This window comes from Lissotriton helveticus, chromosome 1_2 (assembly GCF_964261635.1).
Source record: "Lissotriton helveticus chromosome 1_2, aLisHel1.1, whole genome shotgun sequence".
NCBI lineage: Eukaryota > Metazoa > Chordata > Amphibia > Caudata > Salamandridae > Lissotriton > Lissotriton helveticus.
The window spans coordinates 4,412,673-4,435,097 of NC_136058.1; the positions used below are offsets into that span (position 1 = coordinate 4,412,673).

General features: G+C 45.9%; 1 protein-coding gene across 1 annotated transcript in view; it reads right to left on the reverse strand.

The window, feature by feature from the left end:
• STXBP3 (syntaxin binding protein 3) overlaps positions 1–22,425 on the reverse strand; it is a 191,422-nt gene that overhangs the window by 57,425 nt on the left and 111,572 nt on the right. Inside the window, exons 13-14 of the mRNA XM_078668314.1 lie at positions 11,262–11,342; positions 4,878–5,016 (exon numbers count right to left, since the gene is read on the reverse strand). Coding sequence (XP_078524440.1) covers positions 4,878–5,016; positions 11,262–11,342 — 220 coding nt within the window. The remainder of the gene's footprint in view (positions 1–4,877; positions 5,017–11,261; positions 11,343–22,425) is intronic.

Sequence of the window (22,425 nt, forward strand, 5' to 3'; positions counted from 1 at the left end):
TGGGAAGATAGCACAGGCCGCAGTCATCAACTTTAACATTTCTTCTTATGCTCATTTTGAAAGGATGCAATTCGACTGCCATACAGTATGACAATAGACACTATTCTTGTGGTACTAGGTCCTAGGCATGCTGAATGTAACGAATGTCTGGAACTTAAATTTATGGGGTACCTCTACAACACTTCATATGGCTGATCAGGGAGCAGAGCTTTCCAACTTGTTTACGCAGAGGCATAACATTAGAATTAGTTCTCATATGCGAGGCTGTGGCCAACATGTGAAGATTAACATATTCAGGGGCTAACCTGTGCCTTTGATGTGTAATACACCCCAAGGAAGCTACTGTTGATAAAACTAACATATTTATGAAACTATTGGAAGGTATAAGTTTCCAAGCAGAAATTGTACCAAGACACAAATGCTGATCTCTGGAAGATAGGAATCTTCTTCATAGCTATTCGAGCAGTCCACTAACGTTGACATCTGTATAGAAAGAGAGGAACTTAGGAGTTCTTTTTGATCCTGATATCGTCTTCATCTTAGAGGTCAATACAATAGTCAAGGCAGTTAATCTGCAATTCTCTGGTGAAATCCTTCCACTGCTCCACATTCAACACCTGATGGAAATGGCAAAAGCCATTGCAATGACTTGCTAAACTACTTTAACATTGTTTATAACAGACTCCCATGGTCCCTTGTGAAGGGGTTGAAAAATTCTATTGATATGGGTGAACATGTTAAAAATTAATAGGTCAAGTGATTATTAGGACAGTAAGGAGAAGCAGTGAAGAAAGCATTCAAATAAAAGATATACTTCCACACTGTGTTACATCAGGCAAGGTTTTTTCCATGAGCCGGTTGTTAAGTAGTTAAAAAATAAAAACACTGTAAACCTTAGGCCCAATATAAATAGTGAAATTTAGCGCACCAAATTTCTGATCTATTCAAAAACATGAGGAAGCAGCAGGAGGAAAAGTGCGTTCAAGGGCAGCAACTTAAGCAACCGCGCATTCAGTTTAAAAAACGATAATGGAAGGAGAATGTCACAATGAATCCTTAACTCAAAAACAAGAGCTTGAAAGTTTTCTTCTGAGGAGAGGTACTATTACTTTTAAATAAAGGTGTTGATAGCTACTTGTTGTAGCATTCAAGGTACAGCGACTACCGAAAAGCTGATCACCTCTTGTAGGAAATTTGCTCTTTATGTGATATATCAAGAATCTGATGTATTGTGTAAGGAGTCCAGAGGTTCCTCTAGGAGTGGACAGGGGCTTCCTATGCCATCCTAAAGTGCTCTATTAGGGGGTACTGTGGTCGAGCAGCCTCAGGCTTAACACAGAGGAGTGCAAGGCATGTTCAAATACAATGATTGACACACACAACTCAAGGAGATCCACACCAATTTATCTAAAAAAGCAAGTATCTTTATGTATGCTTAGTCATCCGAGAAAAATCGTTCAGTTTAATACATTTCTAAATATAAATTCTTTTGACTTTAAAAAGTTAACATTGCAATGTTATACTATGGAAGGAAGAACAAGCTCTGCAAACAGGGATAGTACAGCGACTTACAGAACCAATCTCCACGAGTTAAGGTGAGTGGTGGGCAAGCTAAAAACCTACACCAGCAGTACACCATCAGCAGCCAGGTCCAGGGTGCAAAACAGCATCGGGAGCCCAATGTATTTCAAAGTAATATTCAGCATCCTGTCATAGGGCTGGTAGGCCTGCTGTGGGGGTGGTTTACAAATATTACATATAGTGGTAGGGGACATGGCACACAAGGATGTGTGACATGTCGGGTTTTCACTTCTGACTGCACCACGACATGCAGCCTGCAACAGCAGTCTTGTATGTGCTTGGTGAGGAGTGCCTTAGGATGCCACAATTTGTGCTGCACACCGGAAGTGCCCTCTTTAGTACTTCACGCCTAGGTACCATGGGTACAGAGGGTGGTAAAGGTTTTGCCAATTGGGGGGGAACAATTGTACAGTTTTAGGGAAAGAACACTGGTACCAGGGACCTGGTAAGCAGGAACCCAGGACACTTCAAAATAGCACCAAATAACAGGCAAAAAGTGTGTGTGGTTTTTACTGCAACAAAATCCCAGTTTGCTACACTTCGGAAGACCAAGAAGGAATATAAGGAAACTGCTTACATAAAATGCGATACTGATTTGAAATGGAGAAAAAAAAGAAAGGGTAATATAAGAGACTGGAAGAACCATAATAGACTGGGTTACAACTGAAAACTAACAATTCTATACTAAAATTGATGTGATGTGAAAGACTGCAACACCGAAAAATACTGGGTACCAACTCATGAGTACCAACAATGTTGAAGATGCACTGTCAGGGCTAATGCATTCATTTCTAAATCATGATGACCCCTTGCAGTAACTTTTAAACCTTTTATCAAGGTCCTCATAGTAGTGTAACAATTTCTTAATTTTCCAGGAATGTAATTTCCTACATAACAGATAATACCTCTTAGAGGCGTGTTGTGCATAGATCTTGGTGTGCTAAGAACACCAATTTACCAAACTGTGTACTGCTGCAGAAGAGAACTACAACTCTTAGATTGCTTAAACCCTATCAAAGAAGGTGTGATGAATATACACTTGACATAGTTTCACAATACTTTGTACTAATGGTTCCATCTTGAAAATTGAACTAAGCAACACCAGTGGCTTCATTTTTTGTGAAAAGCAGAATGGTACGAATGTGCTGCATTTACTAAACCAACCTTCATTGGTTACGAGAGGGCTTCCATAAGATCAGGGGCTAGGGACGTATATCTAAGAAGCATCCATCATCCTTTAAAGTGATGACTGAATGAGGTTATGTTATGTTATGTTATTAGTATTTGTATTGCGCACGGCTGCTCCAGCGAAGGAGCGTCCCGGCGCACCGACAAGGTAGCGAACACAACACAACAGGACACAGAAAATATTATTAAAAATGGGGGGTATGAATTTTAACAGAGCTCGGAAAACAGAAAAGTTTTGGCGGCCTTGCGGAAAGAAAGCAAGTCGCCAAGGGTCCGGAGTTTCAAGGGAAGAGCATTCCAAAGTGCAGCTGCCCGCACCCTAAAAGAGCGACCCCCCGCCCGACTGAGTTTGAACCGAGGGGCTGCCGCTAATTCTTGGTCCAACGAACGCAGAGTGCGGCCCGGGATGTAAGGGCACAAAAGTTGGCACAATAAGGGAGGTGGTAGGCCCTTCAGAATCTTGAAAGATATGCACAATACTTTGAAATGGATCCGCTGCCTGACGGGTAACCAATGCAAGGCTCGCAAAGTTGGACCGGCCGAGCAAAACCTAGGAAGACCTACGATTGCTCTGGCCGCTGCGTTCTGTACTCTTTGAAGTCGGGTTAGCTCGGCCTGGTTTAACCCTATAAGAAGGGAGCTGGCACAGTCCAGCCGAGCTAAAACCGTTGCTTGTACCACAAGTTGACGGGTTGCGGCATCAAAATATTTAAGGGCAGGTCGCAGATTGCGCAAAATGCCAAAGCAGCACGCCGCCGTCCTTTTGGTATGGCCAACAAAGTTGAGGGAAGGGTCCAGCCAGACACCAAGATTTTTGATCTCCGTAACCGGAGTGGGGGTGGGACCCAACTCAGGGGGCCACCAGGTATCTCCCCATAGGTCCGTCCGTTTCCCAAAGACCATCACCTCCGTTTTTTTGGCGTTAAGTTGGAGACAGTTGGACGTCATCCAACCAGCCACCGCCCTAAGTCCTTCTCTGAATCTTGGGGCATCCACCCCAGAGTCCCCGCTGATCGTGACCACTAGCTGGGTGTCATCTGCGTATGACACCATGGTCATACCACAGAGCTTCACAACCTCAGCCAGCGGCCTTACGTAGATGTTAAACAACGTGGGACTCAGCGAGGAACCCTGCGGGACCCCAAGAGACAGAAACACAAACTGCAGGCCACTCATCTTGACAGCCTACTGTAGAATGAAGCAAATATTTGGTTGACTGGAAAGCAAATTTGCTTTTGGCTTAGCTATGGCAGGGCAGTCACAGTCACCTTCTAGAAGCAAACATTTTCTAGGTCCACTGTGAATAACAAGAAAATGGTGAAAACATTCACTTTAGTGAACATAAAATCTCATGCAAACATCATGACCACAGTAATCATTCATGAAGAGATTAGCTACTCTTTTTGCATGCGCCTCGAATCTGTGGTGAACTAATCTTATAACCAGAGGCAAGATGAGGTTGTGATGGTTAGATGTGTGGGTGAAAATAGTAATACGCTGTCTGATTACTTTTTGAACCATAACAAGGAAAATGTCTAATAATAGCCTCAAGCTTTCTCACTACCAATGCATGTCTCAACAGATCATGCACCTTCTTCAAACAAGCAAAACACACACATCACTGTTGACCATGGGAATGGCTGAATGTAATATTTGAAAATTAGGCCCATGGTATGTGCGATATCTCATACTAATGCGGGAGGTGTGGATTGTCCATTGTAGTTATGGGCTTTGAAGTCCCTTCAAAATATGAAATAGCAAGGAATGACTGATGCTATCGCATAAGAGAAGGGGCCACTTGGCGATATAGAAATGACCTACGTTTTAGATTGGAATTCAGTCCCTTGGAGATTTTTGTTTGGATTCAATTAAGCTAAACTGTGCATGATTCTGTGGTAAACAATCTTAATACTATCCGATATGGAAAGTAGGTGGTACACAGACATTCATGGACAATGCTCTATAACACTTTCAGAGAACATTCAAGTATCTGGGGAAAGTCACAAAGGCATTAAGCTTCTAACTAAACCCTGAGTTGCAGTAACATTCACAAGCCTTTGTAGCCATACTCTGTTCATACATGGGTTGTCATAAGTTATGATCCATACCATTTCCAGAGAAGATATAAAGCAGAATAGCTCTTATTTTATCATAATTGCAAAAGCTTTTGTTCAATACGACTGGAAGGAGGACTCGCATGAGGTCTTTCACTTTCTGCCCACTTTCATCTGTTCCAAGAGCTAAATCCTACAATGAAAAATATTTAAAGTTAATACTTCAAGCTGAACAGAAGTTACACCAAGTACATGCCCACCTAATAGAAGCATCTGTTGAGAATAAATGCCTTTGGGGAATATACAGTTACTAGACACAACAGTTTAGTTTTATTATCTTACGTGAAAAATCTATCTAGTTAAATATTGCATAAAATGCAACTCTACAACAATATACATGTTTACATATTTCAGCAATATCTTGAATTAACCTTCCTTAAATATGAAAGAAAAATAAAACCTTCATGTCATTAGTGGTAAAAGCATGGCCCTAGATCAACTTAGATTTTAAGGTTACCATGGCAACAGAGCATTAACTGCATTTCGTTTATCCAAAATACCTATAATTCTTCAATATTTAATTCAGATTTGGAGGTCTCCTCCCACGGGTGCATCATACTTCTAAATGAGGTCCACATAACCACTTAGTTGAATTTGCCTCTCTGAAAGGCCTGAATGCAAATCAGGCAACCACCTTTTATTTTTGCCTGTCCTCATTTTCTAGAGGTGGATTAGTACAACAGGAAAGATAAAATGTGGGACAGGTAGTCTGGGAGGTGTATCCTCAAAAGGGGTGAGTTTTCAACAAATATTTTCTGAAAGATAAAACTTTCCAGATAAGATAAGATTAGCTATCTCGGGGCTAGACAAAAGAGGCCTGGCTTTGACTTTAAGCTTTTTTTTTTTTACATTTCCATAATAGGTATGTTTTGCTCCTCGTGTTTCTTTCACCTACTATAGTGTGGCACTGTCAGTTAGGTATGTTTGTAAACTGGAATGAAGAGCTGTGTGTGTTATTTAAGCCATTCTAAAGTTATGATTATCACAGACAATGAAATAGGTGGATGAAGCCCATATAAGAGACTACTATCTGTGCTCACAGAAGGTGCTCTTTAGGTCTGTGAGATATATAACGTTAATGCTAATTTCTGGCTTGCAGAATACATGTTTGCTGGATATGCCAACTGAATTAACTGTTCCATAATCAGTACAAGAGGTGTGCAAGTCCATTTCATTTCTAGCCCTAGGAAGTACTTAATATTTTACTGACTAGCAAGACATAGTGATTAATGGGAATTGCAGATTTAGTTATTGAAGGTAACGAAAAAGACCAACATAAAATGTACATAGCTTAGACACCAAAAGAGCTGGTCCAAGCATACAAGTAACAATAAATAACGAAAGATATTTTTTAAGATTGTGGGAATGTAGAGTAATGAGGAGTGAGAAAAAGTACTGGAGAGTGAAGCAGTGTGGAGTATCTGTAAATAAGTGACGTTTTATGATGGGATTTACATCTCTTGTATAATCTGTATAATCTCTTGACTGGGTGAGAGTACTCTGCTTAATTCAGAGACTCTGTCCATCACCACCCCTTGTTGTAAATTATTTTGTCCACCCTAAGCGTGGAAGGGTATACTCAGATGTGAGTCCCTTGCTCATTGCACCATCAGGATTCAAGCAAGCCGGGCCGAAGATGCCTGAAATGGCAGAAACCGGTCCCCGGAAGCTTGTTTCCTTCCCAGTGTAAGAATTGGCTTTTGTAGTCTGGTCTGCCCTGTTCCCATGATGCACTGGGCCAGGGACAGACTAATTTGCATACAGCCAGGTTCTGAAACTGGGATGGTGCAATGAGCTAAAAAACGGTGTTGGATCTAGCCCTGATCCCTTGACTGGGTGAGAGTACTCTGCTTAATTCAGAGACTCTGTCCATCACCACCCCTTGTTGTAAATTAACTGAAGAAAGATGGCTCAGCACGAACGACCAAGAAACAAACGTTAATGCTAAACCCATAAATATGTCCTTGGAGACCTTTTATTTCTGTTTTTTCATAATGAATAAAACTATAAAGACTGGTGCAGGAGAACACTGCCACTTCTATGGCTAAACACGGCTGTTCAACAAGCACTGCACCCAACTCGGCAAGTAAAGTCCTGAAGTCACCTGAGTGAGCCCCAGCACTAGTTACTTTTACTTCAGTTTGCAAGGTGTCCTCCACTCATCAGAGTTCACATTTGGCTCCCACAATAATCTTACACTGCTGAAGCCCCATTCAGAGGTAGAGTTGGCAGTCGCGGGATGCTGCGGGCTCTGTGTCCTCTGTAGGACCAGTTCAGCAGTAATTTAGGTCGTTTGTGGTCAAGCACTCTGCTTGCAGATCCACGGCAACTATAAAATACCTTGCTTCTTCCCAAGTCACCGCAGGAGTTGAAGAGGGAGAAGGTAGAAGAAACCCTTGGGTACCATGAGTGGTAACAGGCGTAGGTGACCAACACCTACAGTGACTGTTGGCTTACCAGGTACAACATGCTCTACGGAGGGTGGAAAGAGTTTTACACTAAATGAACCTAGCCAAGAGCCGAATTTTAGTAATTAAAACAGTGATCGCCCCGCATCACGTATGAATATCTAATGAATATTACGGACTTGAGCTGTAGTTCAATCAGCACACTCATAAATACCCTTTTAAAAAGGAGTGGACAGCTGGAGGTAGGCAGTAGTGCATTCCTGGTGTGGTCAGTTTTTTTTTATATAAACAACTTTATTGTTTTTATTGCAAGAAAAAAAGTCACAGTAATGGTTTGGAAAAAGAGCCAATGCAGTAGAACTCAGTACACAATGAGAAACCAAGGATCATACAAATCGCATAATCATAACAAATCAGCACCTCCTACTAAGCCCCCAATCCATTTGCCTCAAATCTTGGCATACTTGGTCAGGCATTCACGTGCCTCAAACAGTTTTTTCTTGTTGAACGCACCAATACACTCCAGATTTCCATTTCGACAATTCGATGTTTGAGTTGCCTTCCAATGGGAAGCAATGTCCCTTTTAGTGACCAGCAGGGCATTGCCCAGGAAAGCCTTATCTGCTTGGGATCCACCCACCCCCTAATCCACTCCCAGGAAAACTAAAGGAGGAGAAAGCTCTATTGTCAGGTTTAAAACATCAGACATCTCAGCTATTACTTTCTACCAATACTGCGCTATAATCAAACAAGACCATACCATGTGAAAGAAATCCGCTGGGGAACAAGAACAGCGGCCACAGTCATGACTGGTTCTTAACCCCGCTCTGGACAGCCTTTCAGGAGTGAGATAAGTGCAGTGCGGATAATATTTTTGTATCAAAGGGAGCCTGGAGGAGACTGTGGGGGCTTGGGGGCCATCAAAGTATCTCGCCATTCTTCATCACCCAAAGGCCCCAGCCAGGTCACCTACAGGAGGCATTCCTCCAAGAAGTTCTATGGGAAAGCCCACTAGGCGCAAATTATTCCATCTGGACCAATTGTCCGCACTCTCAGCCCAGTGATGGAGTTCATTGGTATGAGTTAGGAGATGGGCGACTGTGGTTTTGAGATTTGTGACCTTGTCTTCAAACGCTTAGAGACGGGCCTAAGCCTCTGTGATACGGCTAGTTGCATTTCTTAGGTCTTGGCAGAAAAGGGCAACGTTTACCCTCACCTCTCCTATTTTTGTCTCTACCACATTCGGTGAGGTGTAGATAGCTTGAAGAATTTTATCTAGGTCAACTCCGCCTTCGGTAACTTTATCCAAGGTATCGCTTTCACCGCTTCCAGCATTGTCGTAAATTGATCTATGCATGACTGGGAGGGATGAGGTTTAGTGGTCTTGTCTTTCCACATGGTTGGATGACGGTACACAGAGGTTGGTGTGTCAGGGGCTTGGCCCACTTGCCACAGACTGCAGTAGCAGGAGCAGCCATGTTTTTGATAGGTTGCAGAGCACCAGGATGTAGAGGTGCGTTTCACACAGCCACTGAAGAAAGTTCGATGTAGAGGTGAGACTACATAATCAAATCATGCTTATGCATGTGATCAGGTGAGGAGTCCACCTTATTGTCTGTGTTGGGTACAATGCCTATGTTCCCACCACGCGTCTTCTGAGTGCCAGCTCATCTCTCCTCCGGCCAAGGATAACCCAAAGTCAGGCGGAAGGGCACTAGAGGCACAAGCACCACAACCGGCCTCCAGATCATCTCCTCCCTGCAGAGCACTGGCCCCGCACAAGTGGTTGGAGGCGCCCCAGGGAAGAAGCTGATAGGGGAGCACCCCTCCAGGCCCGACTCAGCACGAATCCGAGGTCTCGGGACACATCCAAAAGAGAGAGAGGGGGAGGCCTGATCACCCTCAAATTCTCCACTCAAAATGGCACAGTAGCAGGGGCTGCAGAGCTTCCTGTGGCAGAACCAGTAGTGTTGCTCCTCAGCATCAGCTTATCAACAGGTCCATGTAAGGAAAAAGTCTCTCTCAATCCACTGGGAAACACCACCAGTCTGAGCTTCGTCAGTTGGTAAGGCGATGCATTCGCCTGGGGCATGGAGGGTGTAGCGCATGACCAGAGATGTGCCGCAGGACCAGGCCCTGAGACACGCCAGCACCACGGTGCCGAGTTGCAACCGGAATGCAGGTAGGTCGCGAGCCAAGATACCCCAGGGGATTAATAAGGCAGGAGAACTAGAGGATGGGAGGGGATGGGGGGTGTGGGGGAGAGGCACCACCTGCTCCAAATGCAGTACTCTACTGCGGCCTGCCTCGCTACTTTTCTGAGTGATGATGCGGAAGGGCCCCTTTGGTACAAGCGTGGTGGGGATGTAACCCTGGGCAAAGCGCATTTCCCGCCAAGTCCAGCAGGGTAATGCCGGGTGTCTTGGGGTATATGGGAGTCTCTTAGACAAGCGGTTTGCCTCTCAGCTGCCCAGCCCATCGGATAAGGCTGTGGACGCCTCTGCCATTTTAAGCATGTCACCAGAGTCTCTTGCATGTGCTCGAGCCTCCACAGCTCCTCCGCTGGTGTCTCCTTCAGCCTCCCGCCAACACGGGGAATACAGTAATGAGGTTATGGGCTCAGAATTGGCAAGGCAACAAGGTGGATGGTGGCAGATGACGGAGGGGTCCTGATCACTCCTAGAGTGTGAACACCATTTTGACACCCCAAGCCACGCCCGGTGTGGTCATGTTTTAATTGTTTTAGACTCCCGACTATATTTGGTATAATCATTTCTAAGCAAAGGCACTTTACTTCCTACTTTTGACGTTTGAGGTCTGGGAAGGCCACGAGAAGTCGACATCGGTCCCCCTCCAGTGTGGTGTGCCACAGGGCTCATCACTGAGCCCTACTTTGTTTAACATTTATATGGCCCCACTGGAGAGTGTGGTGCTGCCACTGGGTATCAAGATTATCAGCTATGCTGATGATACCCAGTTAGTGGTAGGCCTTCCCCAGTCGGCGAACCAATCAGACCGGCTGCACACATGTTTAGCTAAGATCTTTACTTGGATGTGCAACTCAGCTCTCAAACTTAACGGTTCTAAAACGGAACTGATGATGCTGGGGAACTCTTCTCCCTTCCTGTCCCCTAGTAGCTGGCCTAGCTGTCTGGGAGCGCCACCCTCCCCTAAACAGGAGATTAAGAGCCTGGGGGTGTGGCTGGAGCAGGACCTCTCTTTTAAGTCACACGCTAAGAAGACCGCAGGCGTGTGCTTTGGCCTGCTCCGGTCAGCCCGGAAGATCTTACCCCTCCTCCCGATGGCCTCTAGAAGGTTATTAATTCAGGGGCTCATCATCTCACGGCTGGATTACAGCAACGCGCTGTTTCTGGGGGCTCCTGAATCAACTTTAAACAAACTGCAGCAAGTACAAAATGCTGCTGCCAGGCTTCTGACAGACCTTCCCAGGCGGCATTCAGCTCGCCCCGCGCTGAAGGCGCTCCACTGGCTCCCTATCAGAGAGAGGGTTAAGTTTAAAGCACTCTGTATGGCACACAAAATTCTGCAGGGGAAAGGGCCACCTATCCTACGGGGTATGGTTCAAGCCTACAAGGCCCCTCGTGCCCTTCGCTCAGATCACCAACATCAGTTGCAAGTTGCGAGAGTAAGGAAGGCTAGAACCGGCGGTAGAAGATTCTCCATAAACGTGGCAACTTTGTGGAACTCTCTTCCGCTGGACTTACGCTCTGAAACGGGCACCTTACGATTTCGTAAACTTTTAAAGACTCATTTGTTCCCTGCCTAGTGCCTCTGTTCCAGCTATGGTGCCTTTCTCTGGATGAGCGCTGGGATGCCCAAGGGTAACCACGCGCGATATAAAACTCATTAATAATAATAATAACTTTTCACTAGATAAAAGCAACAGCACAGCAGAAAGTAAACGTGTCTGCACAACCATAATGCAAAACAAATGCTTAGCTTCTCATACCTGTTCTGCTTTGCAAAGCTTCTCTATGCCATTGTTATACTTCTTCAGACAGTCTTCAGCCAAATTCAAGTGAAGTACTTGCTGAAAAAGAAACAAACTCATTAAATGACCAAGCAACATTGTAAAGAGTGTGCTTACCAGTACCAGCAATTCTACTGACGAAGAATGGACAACGGAGTTTCACCTTCCGATATCTTTTTGTCCATGGTGAGCAGTTACATTTAAAACACATATAAATTCCAGTTTCGATATCCAATGAAGGGATCCACGAATATTATCAAATTATCCACAAATATCTGACTTTGATGCCCAGTGAAGTTCTGCCTCGAGTAGCCAGACAGAACAAACATTAACAATGGTATCTCCAGAAAGAGCCAGAATTAGAACAGGCTGGAGGGTCAGTGCTGTCCTACCACGGATATAACACTTAAGGGAACTTCTCTTACTGATAGTCTTTGATGCCAGAGAGACGATTACGCGTGGTCACAGTGATGAACTTTAAACTAACTGAAATGGCTGACTATTTAAAAAATGGTATAGTGGTTTCTACCTCACTTCACAGTGTCTAAATGTTCACAAAGATGCATGTAGAGCACAATTTGTTTTAAAAATGGAGAAATCACATTTAGACACACCTCCTTTGATAGGCGAGCACCCATGTATGAATGAAGACAGTTAAATAAAATATGCTTCAGAACAAAAACCTACATGGAGTGGGAAAACAGTGCTTGATAGAATCAAATACATGATTACTGGTTTCGGATTTCTGTAGCATCCAATTAAACATGGCAGGCTGCTGGAGCTGTATCAGTGGTCAATAAAGATAACATTAAAGGTATGTCAGAGGGGAAATGAGTATTGAAATATTAAGAAAAGGTCGTTTACACATTGTCAAAAACAGATACCACTGATTTATTATCACTTTTGAGTAATTTTATGCTGTCTGTGTCCCATGTGTAAAGCACAAACACTTTGCGTAAACAAGAAGGCCTTGTTAGACAGCGGTTTGATACAGAGTCCTTAATAAACAACATTTTACGAGTTAATAGATGAGACCACATTGCGTTCTCTTGGCCACCATTGGCTGGGACAGTTTGGATGGTCCAAGAACACATCTTAATCAATGTAGACCTCAGATAACGTGACTTCACCACAAGGCAGAACAAAAGTATAAGCAAAGACAAAAAAAAAAGAGTAAGCAAATGAATCTATGGTGATGAGTCAAGGGGGTAAATATGCCTTAAATGGAATTATAACGACCCCTCAGCAGGATCACTGGGAGCCAAAAAGTGAGGGGTGAAGAAATATGTCTTTAATCCCATCCAATCAATCAATCAATCATAGCATTTGTATAGCGCGCTACTCACCCGGAAGGGTCTCAAGGCGCTTGGGGGAGGGGGTCCGCTACTGCTCGAACAGCCAGGTCTTGAGTTGTTTCCTGAAGGCGAGATGGTCCTGTGTCAGCCGGAGGTGGATGGGGAGGGAGTTCCATGTCTTGGCTGCCAGGTAGGAGAAGGATCTTCCTCCGGCGGTGGCTCTTCGGATGCGTGGTACGGCGGCGAGGGCGAGGCTTGTAGAGCGTAGCTGGCGGGTGGGGTGTGTTGAAGGTCAGGCGGTCGTTGAGGTACTTGGGGCCCAGGTCGTGGAGAGACTTGTGTGCGTGGGTAAGGAGCCTGAACGTGATCCTTTTGCTGACGGGGAGCCAGTGCAGGTCCCTCAGGTGGCCGGAGATGTGGCTGCGTCTGGGGATGTCCAAGATGAGTCGGGCGGAGGCATTTTGTATGCGCTAGAGTCTTTTCTGTAGTTTGGCTGTGGTTCCCGCGTAGAGCGTGTTCCCGTAGTCCAGTCGGCTGGTGACGAGTGCAAGGGTTACCGTCTTCCTGATTTCGGTCGGGATCCAGCGGAAGATCTTTCGGAGCATGCGCAGGGTGTTGAAGCCCGACGAGGAGACGGCGTTGACTTGTCTGGTCATCGAGAGGGAGGAGTCCAGGATGAAGCCCAGGTTGCGTGCGTGGTCTGTTGGCTTGGGAGCGGTGCCCAGGGCGGGAGGCCACGAGGAGTCGTCCCAGGCGGAGGGCGATGGTCCCAGGATGAGGACTTCCGTCTTGTCTGAGTTCAGTCTCAGGCAGCTGTTCTTCATCAACTCGGCGACGTCTTTCATCCCTTCGTGTAGGCTGGTTCTGGCGGTGGCGGGGTCATTGGTGAGGGAGAGGATCAGCTGGGTGTCGTCGGCGTAGGAGATGATGTTGAGGTTGTGTTGGCGTGCGATGGCTGCGAGAGGGCTCATGTAGATGTTGAAGAGGGTTGGGCTGAGCGATGATCCTTGCGGTACGCCGCAGATGACTTCGGTGGCCTCGGATCGGAACGGGGGGAGGAGGACTCTTTGTGTTCTTTCGGTGAGAAACGAGATGATCCACTCCAGTGCCTTTTCTTGGATACCGATGTTGCTGAGGCGTTGAACTAGGGTGCGGTGGCAAACAGTGTCGAACGCTGCAGAGAGGTCCAGGAGGATGAGGGCCGCTGTTTCCCCCTTGTCGAGCAGGGCTCGGATGTCATCGGTGGCTGCGATGAGGGCGGTCTCGGTGCTGTGGTTGGCTCGGAAACCGGACTGCGAGGGGTCGAGGGATCCGTTCTTCTCGAGGAAGGCTGCAAGCTGTCTGTTGACGGTCTTCTCGATGACTTTGGCAGGAAAAGGGAGTAGCGAGATGGGGCGGAAGTTCTTGAGGTCGGTGGGGTCCGCTGTTGGTTTCTTCAGTAGGGCGTTGAGTTCGGCATGCTTCCAGCTCTCTGGGAAGGTGGCGGTGTTGAAGGAGGAGTTGATGACATCCCGGAGTTGGGGTGCGATGATGGAGTCGGCCTTGTTAAAGACGTGGTGAGGGCAGGGGTCGGTCGGAGATCCGGAGTGGATGGTGTTCATCGTGCGGGCTGTGTCTTCGGTGGTCACCGTGGTCCAGGTGCGGAGGGTGGCGGTGGGGGGGCGTTGGTTCGACGGTCGGGTGCGTGGAGGGTGCGCCGAAGCTGTTGTGGATGTCGGCGATCTTGCGGTGGAAGTACGAGGCGAGAGAGTCGCAGAGATCTTGTGAAGGAGTTATGTCGTTGTTGCCGGTGCTGGGGTTGGAGAACTCCTTGACGATGCTGAAGAGTTCCTTGCTGTCGTGGGCGTTGTTGTCCAGTCGTTTCTTCAGTGATTTCTTCTTGGTGGTGCGGATGAGCTGGTGGTGCTTGCGGGTGGCGTCTTTGAGGGCGGTCATGTTGTCTGGTCGAGGAGCCAGGCTTTCTCGAGGGTGCGGCAGGTCTTCTTGGAGTCCTTGAGTTCGTCGGTGAACCAGGAGGCTTTCTTGCTTCTGGGTCTGCTGGGCGGGTTCTTTAGTGGCGCGAGGTCGTCGGCGCAGGCGGTCAGCCACTGCGTGAGGTTGCGTGCTGCTTTGTTGGGGTTTGTTGTGCTGGCGGGTGGGTTCTGGCTGAGGGAGGTGGTGAGCTGCTCGGCCGTGATCTTGGTCCAGTTCCTGCGAGGAACCTGTTGCGGGTGGTGGTGGGTCGTGGTTCTTCTGAAGCTGAAGTGGACGCAGCTGTGGTCAGTCCAGTGAAGTCCGGTGGAGTGGCTGAAGGTGATGTGCTTGCTGGATGAGAAGACGGGATCAAGCGTGTGGCCGGCGTAGTGGGTGGCGGTGTTGACCAGTTGCTTGAGCCCGATGTTGGTGAGGTTGTCCAGCAGGGCGGCGGTGTTGCGGTCCTTGTTGTTCTCCAGGTGGAAGTTGAGGTCCCCTAGGAGGATGTAGTCAGCGGAGCGGAGGGCGTGCGGGCTGATGAAGTCCAGATCCAGAAGATCACATAACATAATGTAAATGTGCTCTGAAAATCACTGACATCACACCTTGACCATGTGTCCCTAACTAAGCACTAAATCGCTCCATGTATGTAGGTAGAACCTGTGTTTCCAATGTGCCAATTAAACTGGACCCACTGCTTCGAGTTAGACATGTAGATCTAGCATTGGACAGAAAACACATGCCACTGTAAACCAGAGGGGTACATCAGATAACGCGAGCGCTCTCAGGCTCGCTTTCTTCACCTTAATACTGCTCATACCCTCACGGAAGAGGGATTCATTGTACTTTGCAGAAGTTAATAGGGAGCACAGAAAACACACATGAAATACATTACGTAGGTTGGCAAAAGTATCAAGACATGGGGGCCATGTTTAACGTCCTGTGCTCCCCAAATGCATAACTAAAAACCTGAGTTTGCCTTTTCTCTGGTCGTTTGGAAATGCCCAGTAGACAAAAGTGCATTTTTATATAGTGGCATCATATAATAGCATAGGATGTAAATTAACCAGATGTACGATGGTGGCCAGCAGGAGCCAGATGTGGTAAATAAATAAATAATACCTCTCTTTTTGACTAGACATATAACATAACAGATAGCTCAATAAATAAGAGTCAAGATTCGAGGTAGTAGGAGTTTCGCAGGTTTATTACAGCATAAAGGACAGGAACAGGACAACCTGCATAGGAATAGGATGGCAGGGCCCAGCAGCTGCTGGGGCTGGATCTGGGATGAGCGCGCTGACTTTTAATAACAATACATGAGCATATATACATAACGCAAACACATAGCATTACATTGCAATAGGCGTAGCAGTGGGTGGAGCAGAAGGTGTGACGCGTAGCAGTCGCGAAAGATAAGGGCGAAAAGAGGTGTAACAGGGCGTATACATAGACATGTGATGCAAACGTAACAGAATATGTCATGAATGGGGCGGAAACCATGGAGGGGGCTACCTAAGGAGCCGGGACCTCTAACCTGATGGTGCGCGCAAACTAGCAATGACGTATCACTAGGAGAAGCTGGGGGCTATGAACTCTGTGCTAGGAGCAGAGACTGACGTCTGGAGAGTCAGGGCGACATGTACCTAAACAGTATCTAGTATCTGATGTTTAGAGAACATGTTGATATAAACTAGAAGTCAGGAGAGGAAAGGCTAACTTGATTCTAAGACTGGACCATGCATTATTCTACATGTAGTGCGTGATGAAGAATATTAAATGACCATTAAATGCAGTATTTCTCTAACGTGGAGACGTGAAGGCTAGACAATGACGGAAACTATTGATGCAGTTCAGTAGCTTAGGAATGCAGAGAAGGAGGACTGAACTGATAACTGGAATCATAACATATTCTTGGCAGACTCAGAGACTGAGCCAGGCTGGGCCGGGCACTGCGAGGCAGGAAGTAAGTGAAGGGTCGAGGATACAGGTGGGGGCTGTATCGCTCCTCAGCGAGGCTTCAGGAGACAGGAGCTGAATCTGGTGTCCAGGCCCTTTTGAGGCCTAGAAACGGGGACTTTATAATAGAATAACGTGCACACTGAGAAACGTGGCAACGTAACTTTACATAGGCCTGATATTCGTAGTATTCACGAGAACTGGAAACTGGCATACTAGAGGTGGACACAACTGTAATTGCGTCATTAATCGAACATGGGGAATACATATGCATATTTAATCATGCACACATAACATATGATGGATGACACGTAGGGACACAGAACATGGCAAAATTTACTTTTCCACATTCCCTCCTTGTCACTACGTTTCCATCAGGAAACATAAATTTTCATGATACCATCTATCATTTCATACAGTATCATTTGCTCGTCTCGAATTATCCTGGAACGGGATTTAGAACGGGGCTTGGGACTAGGAATACAAGAGGTAGCACAAATGCCGCAAATCGCAGGGCCACATTGTATACAGAGGCAGCAGCTAAATATGATCGCTACTGCAATACCTAGGAAGGACAATATTTTCCATCCCCATGCGGAAATTATATTCCAGAACCAACCGGACCATGTCCAGGTGCCTGGATCTTGGTGTAACAGATGGGCAATTTTATGGAGTCTGGTTATAGCTGAATAAACAGACGGCGCGTTATTTGGAATGAAAATGCAGCAACTAGATCCGATGACTCTACAGGCCCCGCCCCTATCGGCCAGTATGACGTCAAGGACGAGACGATTCTGTAAAACGACAAATCTCATAGCAGATTGCTCTTCAGTTAAATTACCTAGAGCAGAAGCAGTCTCATTTACTACAGCTTCGAGGGTTCTGGTTAACCTACGGATTAGCTTACTATTCTGGATAGGTCCTATAAAGAAGAAGAAACCTCTGTTGAAATCTGTATACTGTTCTAGAGCAGTTTCAGTATAATCGACAATTGGGGACTCCCTTCTATGTCTAATGTGTACTAGATGTGTATTTCTGTGATAGTCAGATGGGGCTAGAAAAACAGGTGGCAGTAGGAAGGCAATGTAACAGGTTCCCTCCCAATCGAGGGGCAGACGAACATATGCGGTTTGACCACAAATAAAATAAGAATGACGTGAAGCTTTAAAGATAGATTTCCCACTGTCACTATACTTGACAATAGTAGTACAATCACTATGTCCTACATGTACGGAACCATAATTTCGGACACATAATTCACCTTTGACTGGTAGTACTGAAATAGCAGGTAAGTCTGGAGTAGTATCAGACTGAACATTCAGGACCATAAAATTCGAAGAATAGTTACCTAAATTATACACTTCATTTTCTAGATCTAACCCTGTTCTGTGGGGAAGACCTTGTTTGTCTGGAAAACATGTACTGTTAAGAAAAGACATATCTGTTGAGGATGACGTTAACGTGGACCATGCTCCACACGAACCATTATGTGAGAATGGATAAGGAAAAAGTGGCAGGACTCCCTTCGGTGTCTGGAAAGGGGGGAGTCGACCACACACCCAACAATTAGTGGCATTGCTGGTCTGGTGTGAGTAATGTAACATGCGGATGAATGAGTTATTTCGCATAGCGAGGCGGTAAGAGAGTTCATGAGGAGGCAGATCACTAAACGTGTGCTCTACTGTAGCATTAGCAGACTTATTTACATGAAGAACTGGGAAATACAAGAAAAATGCATAACTGGTGCAGGAAATCATAATGCTGAGAAATAATATGAAACATAGAAAAACGATACATCGGATTGAGTTTTGACTAACTCTCTCACTATGGGGGTCTATTTTATACATGTCAGAAACAGTCTAACCGTTTCACCTAGGGGAGGACTTAGACAATCAAACTGACTGACTTATTTTACTAGACCGGAGTTTGAGTTTATACTCCTGTTGCGGAGTTTTCTCTAACAGGGGAGGGGTTGTAGCAATGTCTTTTGCGGGACAGTCCTTGAGAACAATGCTTTGGCAATCCTTCAAATCCTGGGAAATGTTCTTTAAGACGGGTTTCAGTCCATTAAAAAGTTTAACATGAGAAAGGTGTACCCAGCCTTTGCGTCCTTCCAACTTCACGGCTGTACGGGTGGTGAGGAGGACCTGTCGGGGCTCTTTCCAACGAGGCTCCAGCGGACTTGATCTGTCAAAGTTACGGACCATCACCATGGATCCTGGAACGATTTCATGCGGTGCCACCTCGGGATTGTCTGGAAATGCGGCAGCAACCTGTGAACGACATGAGTTGAGGGCAGACATCAAGGAAGCTAGGTAATCTGTCAGCATATTACTTGAAACATCGGTAATACTTCGGGGTCTAGGAGTACCCCACATGTTAGGGGGGCGGCCGAAAACGACCTCATACGGGGACAGACCTGATCTGGAATGTGCGACCATGCGCATATAAAATAAAGCGACTGGCAGAGCTACTAGCCAGTCCACACCTTTTTCTTTACACACTTTTGCAATACGGATTTTCAGGGTCTGGTTATGTCTCTCTACGAGACCGGCTGCTTCAGGATGGCGTACACAATGGAACTTCCACTGGTACCCTAACAACAGGGAAACATGCTTCATGAGTTCGGATGAGAATGGCTGACCGTTATCAGAATATACGACTCTAGGGAGTCCATAACGGGGGAAGAACTCACGAACCAACTGCTTGGCAGTGGTCGCGGCTGTGTAATCTGGGACTGGATATGCTTCTGTCCACCTGGACAAAGCGCATACAACTACAAGGACATACTTGAAACCTCGACATCGCTCCATCTGAATATAATCCATCTGGAGGACTTCAAAAGGGTGGTCAGGGGGCTGGAATCCACCTTGTTCCACCGGGACACTTTTACCTGGATTAAACTGACAACATATCATACAGGTACGGACTTTCTGCTTGGCTGCAGCTCGTAAATGCTTGTTGAACCAAATGTTCTGGATACTGTCTAACATAGCTTTTTCTCCTAAATGTGCTGGACTATGTGCGGTATTAATAATGACTTGAACCATAGAGTCGGGGAGAAACCATGTGGCTCTACCCTTCGTTAACCATCCTTGATCTGTCTGGACCCCTCCTTGTTCGGACCATTTCTTGATTTCTTCAGGAGTAGCATGTAACTGGATATCTATGACATCTTGTGTAGGGTCCTTAACTGTCATGCATGTAGTCGGATCTGGAGTATGTGTCTGTGTTGGATTAACTTGAATGTCTGGAGTCTGTGCTGTAAGCTTGGCTGTGTGATCTGCTACATCATTACCTTGGGAAATAATGTCAGTAACTTTCGTATGTGCTTTGCACTTCATGATAGCGATAGATGTCGGTAAGTGTATGGCATCTAACAGAGCTTGAATAAGGAGACCATGCTGAATCTTGGTTCCATGAGAAGTCATGAAACCTCTCTCCTGCCAGAGCACTCCGAAGTCGTGTACAACTCCAAATGCGTAACGTGAATCTGTGTAAACATTAACTTTCAAGTTCTTGGCGTGTATGCAGGCTTGTGTCAGAGCAACTAGCTCTGCTGCTTGAGCGGACAGGGTATCAATACGGTGTGTTTCAATAACTTCAGTGTCAGTAGTCACTGCATACGCGGCGACTAGTTCTCCTGTACTTGTTCTCATACATGAACCATCCACATAAAGTGTCAGGTCGGGGTCTGGTAACGGAGTATCTGTCAGATCTTGTCTTGGCTTTGTCGTAATGTTAACTACTTCCACACAGTCATGTGGGTCAGGATTCGAAGTAACTGATGGTAACAGTGTAGCAGGATTTAAAATGTTGCAGCGTCTGATTTCTATGTGTGGCTGGAACAGTGTCAATTCATAACCTGTTAAACGTGCAATTGTCAAGTGCTGAGTTTGTGTTCGGTTTAAAAGAACTTCCACGGAATGTGGAACTTGTACTGTCAAGGAGTGTCCTAAGACTATGGAATCACTTTGTCTGATAGCTAGTGCTGTGGCTGCAACTGACTTGAGGCACGCAGGCAGAGCCTGGGCTACAGGATCTAATGTGCTCGAAAAATAAGCACAGGGCTTGTATTGTCCTGCTTGATCTTGTGTGAGAACAGATAATGCTGTACCTTCACGTTCAGTAACGAAAAGTGTAAAAGGCTTACTGTAGTTCGGTGTCGCTAGAACTGGAGCTTGGCATAGGGCTTTCTTTAACTCATTGAAACTAAGTGTATGTTCAGATGTCCAAGGGAGGACAGTCGATACGGCTGCCTCCTGTGTCGTTAACTGTATCAGTGGTTTGGCTAGAAATGCATACTGGGGAATCCATTGTCTGCAGTAAGAAGTGAGGCCGATAAAAGCACGTACCTCCTTCTGGGTCTTGGGCTGAGGAAGACTCGCTATTAACTGGATACGGTCTGGTGTCAACTGCCTACCCCTCTTGGACAGCAAGTGTCCTAAGTAGACCACTTGCTGGACACAGAATTGAAGCTTAGAAGGGGACACCTTGTGCCCCATCTCGGCTAGGAAATACAAAACTGTAAGGGATGCTTGCTCGCAAGCACGTTCAGAACGGGCTGTGATCAGTAGATCATCGACATACTGGAGCAGGGCAGTGTCAGTTGGCATGTGAATGTTGTCTAGTTGTCTCTTGAGTGCTTGACTGTAAATACTAGGACTTTCTGTGAAACCTTGAGGAGCTCGTGTGAACATATAGCTCCTTCCATTTAAACAAAATCCGAAAAGGAACTGGCTGTCTGGATGAATAGGAACACTGAAAAATGCGTTCTTGAGGTCTATGACAGTGAAGAACGTGGCTTCGGAATCAATGGCTGTCAATAGAGAAGAGATGTCTGGGACAACTGGGTACTGCGGAATAATACATTTATTAAGCTCTCGTAGGTCAATCACTAATCGATATACTGGGGGTGCATTTGGATCAGTACGTTTCATGACTGGAATGATCGGAGAATTACATACATTGGAGTCAGTTTCTACAACCACTCCTTGAGCAATAAGCTCGTCAATAATTTTGGATAAGGCTGCTACAGCCTCTGGTGGCAATCTGTACTGTCTGATTCGTGGTAACACTACACCTGGCTTGAGAGTCACACGATAGGGTGTGATTTGCATGTAACCTACATCAGTTGGACCTTGCGCCCATAAGTGCTGTGGAACATTAGACAGTCTTGAATCAAAATCTCGTAATACATAGTGACCCTTGAAGTCACGTAGGAACAATCGTATTCCCTCTGGGGAACAGCATATAACTGCACCTAACTCTTTCAGTGTTTTAATGCCTAATAGATTTTCTGGACATGACTTAGTAAGTAACAGATCAGTAGTGCGGGACAATGGACCTACTTCTAGAGTAACTGGCTTTGAAATCTCATTTACGATAGGTTTTCCTGAAAATCCAAGGGAAACATTTCTTGAGCCTGAGAGCGGAGCCCCTGGAACTTCGGCGTGACTAATTGTGGTCCTACTTGCCCCTGTATCAATCAAAAACTTTCTGTCTTTCCCTAATACTTGACTGTGAACATAGGGACCTTCTTGATCTACAGGTATCTCGATGAGAGGCAAGCCTACCTCCCTCTCTAGGCTGTTTCATGAATACTGTTGGTACTCTGGATACTCAGACTGTGCATACTGGTACATCTGCGATGTAACATGCTGTGTTGCAGCAATAGGCTGCGGTGCTGGAACTGTCTGTTGTGCATTCTGTGACTGAGGAGTCTGTGAAACTTGTTCTTGTCTAGGCGGACGTGGTCTTTCTTTAGTCTTACCAGTAGCTATGTTGTGTTTCAGAACTGCACACTCATTTATAAAATGACCTGGCTGTTTACAATAATTGCAGTTCCCTTTAACGGGAGCTGCAGGATGACTGGCTTGATTCGGACCCCTCTTCTGACTGTCTTGAGGAACAGATTGTGCAACTAGTACTTTCAT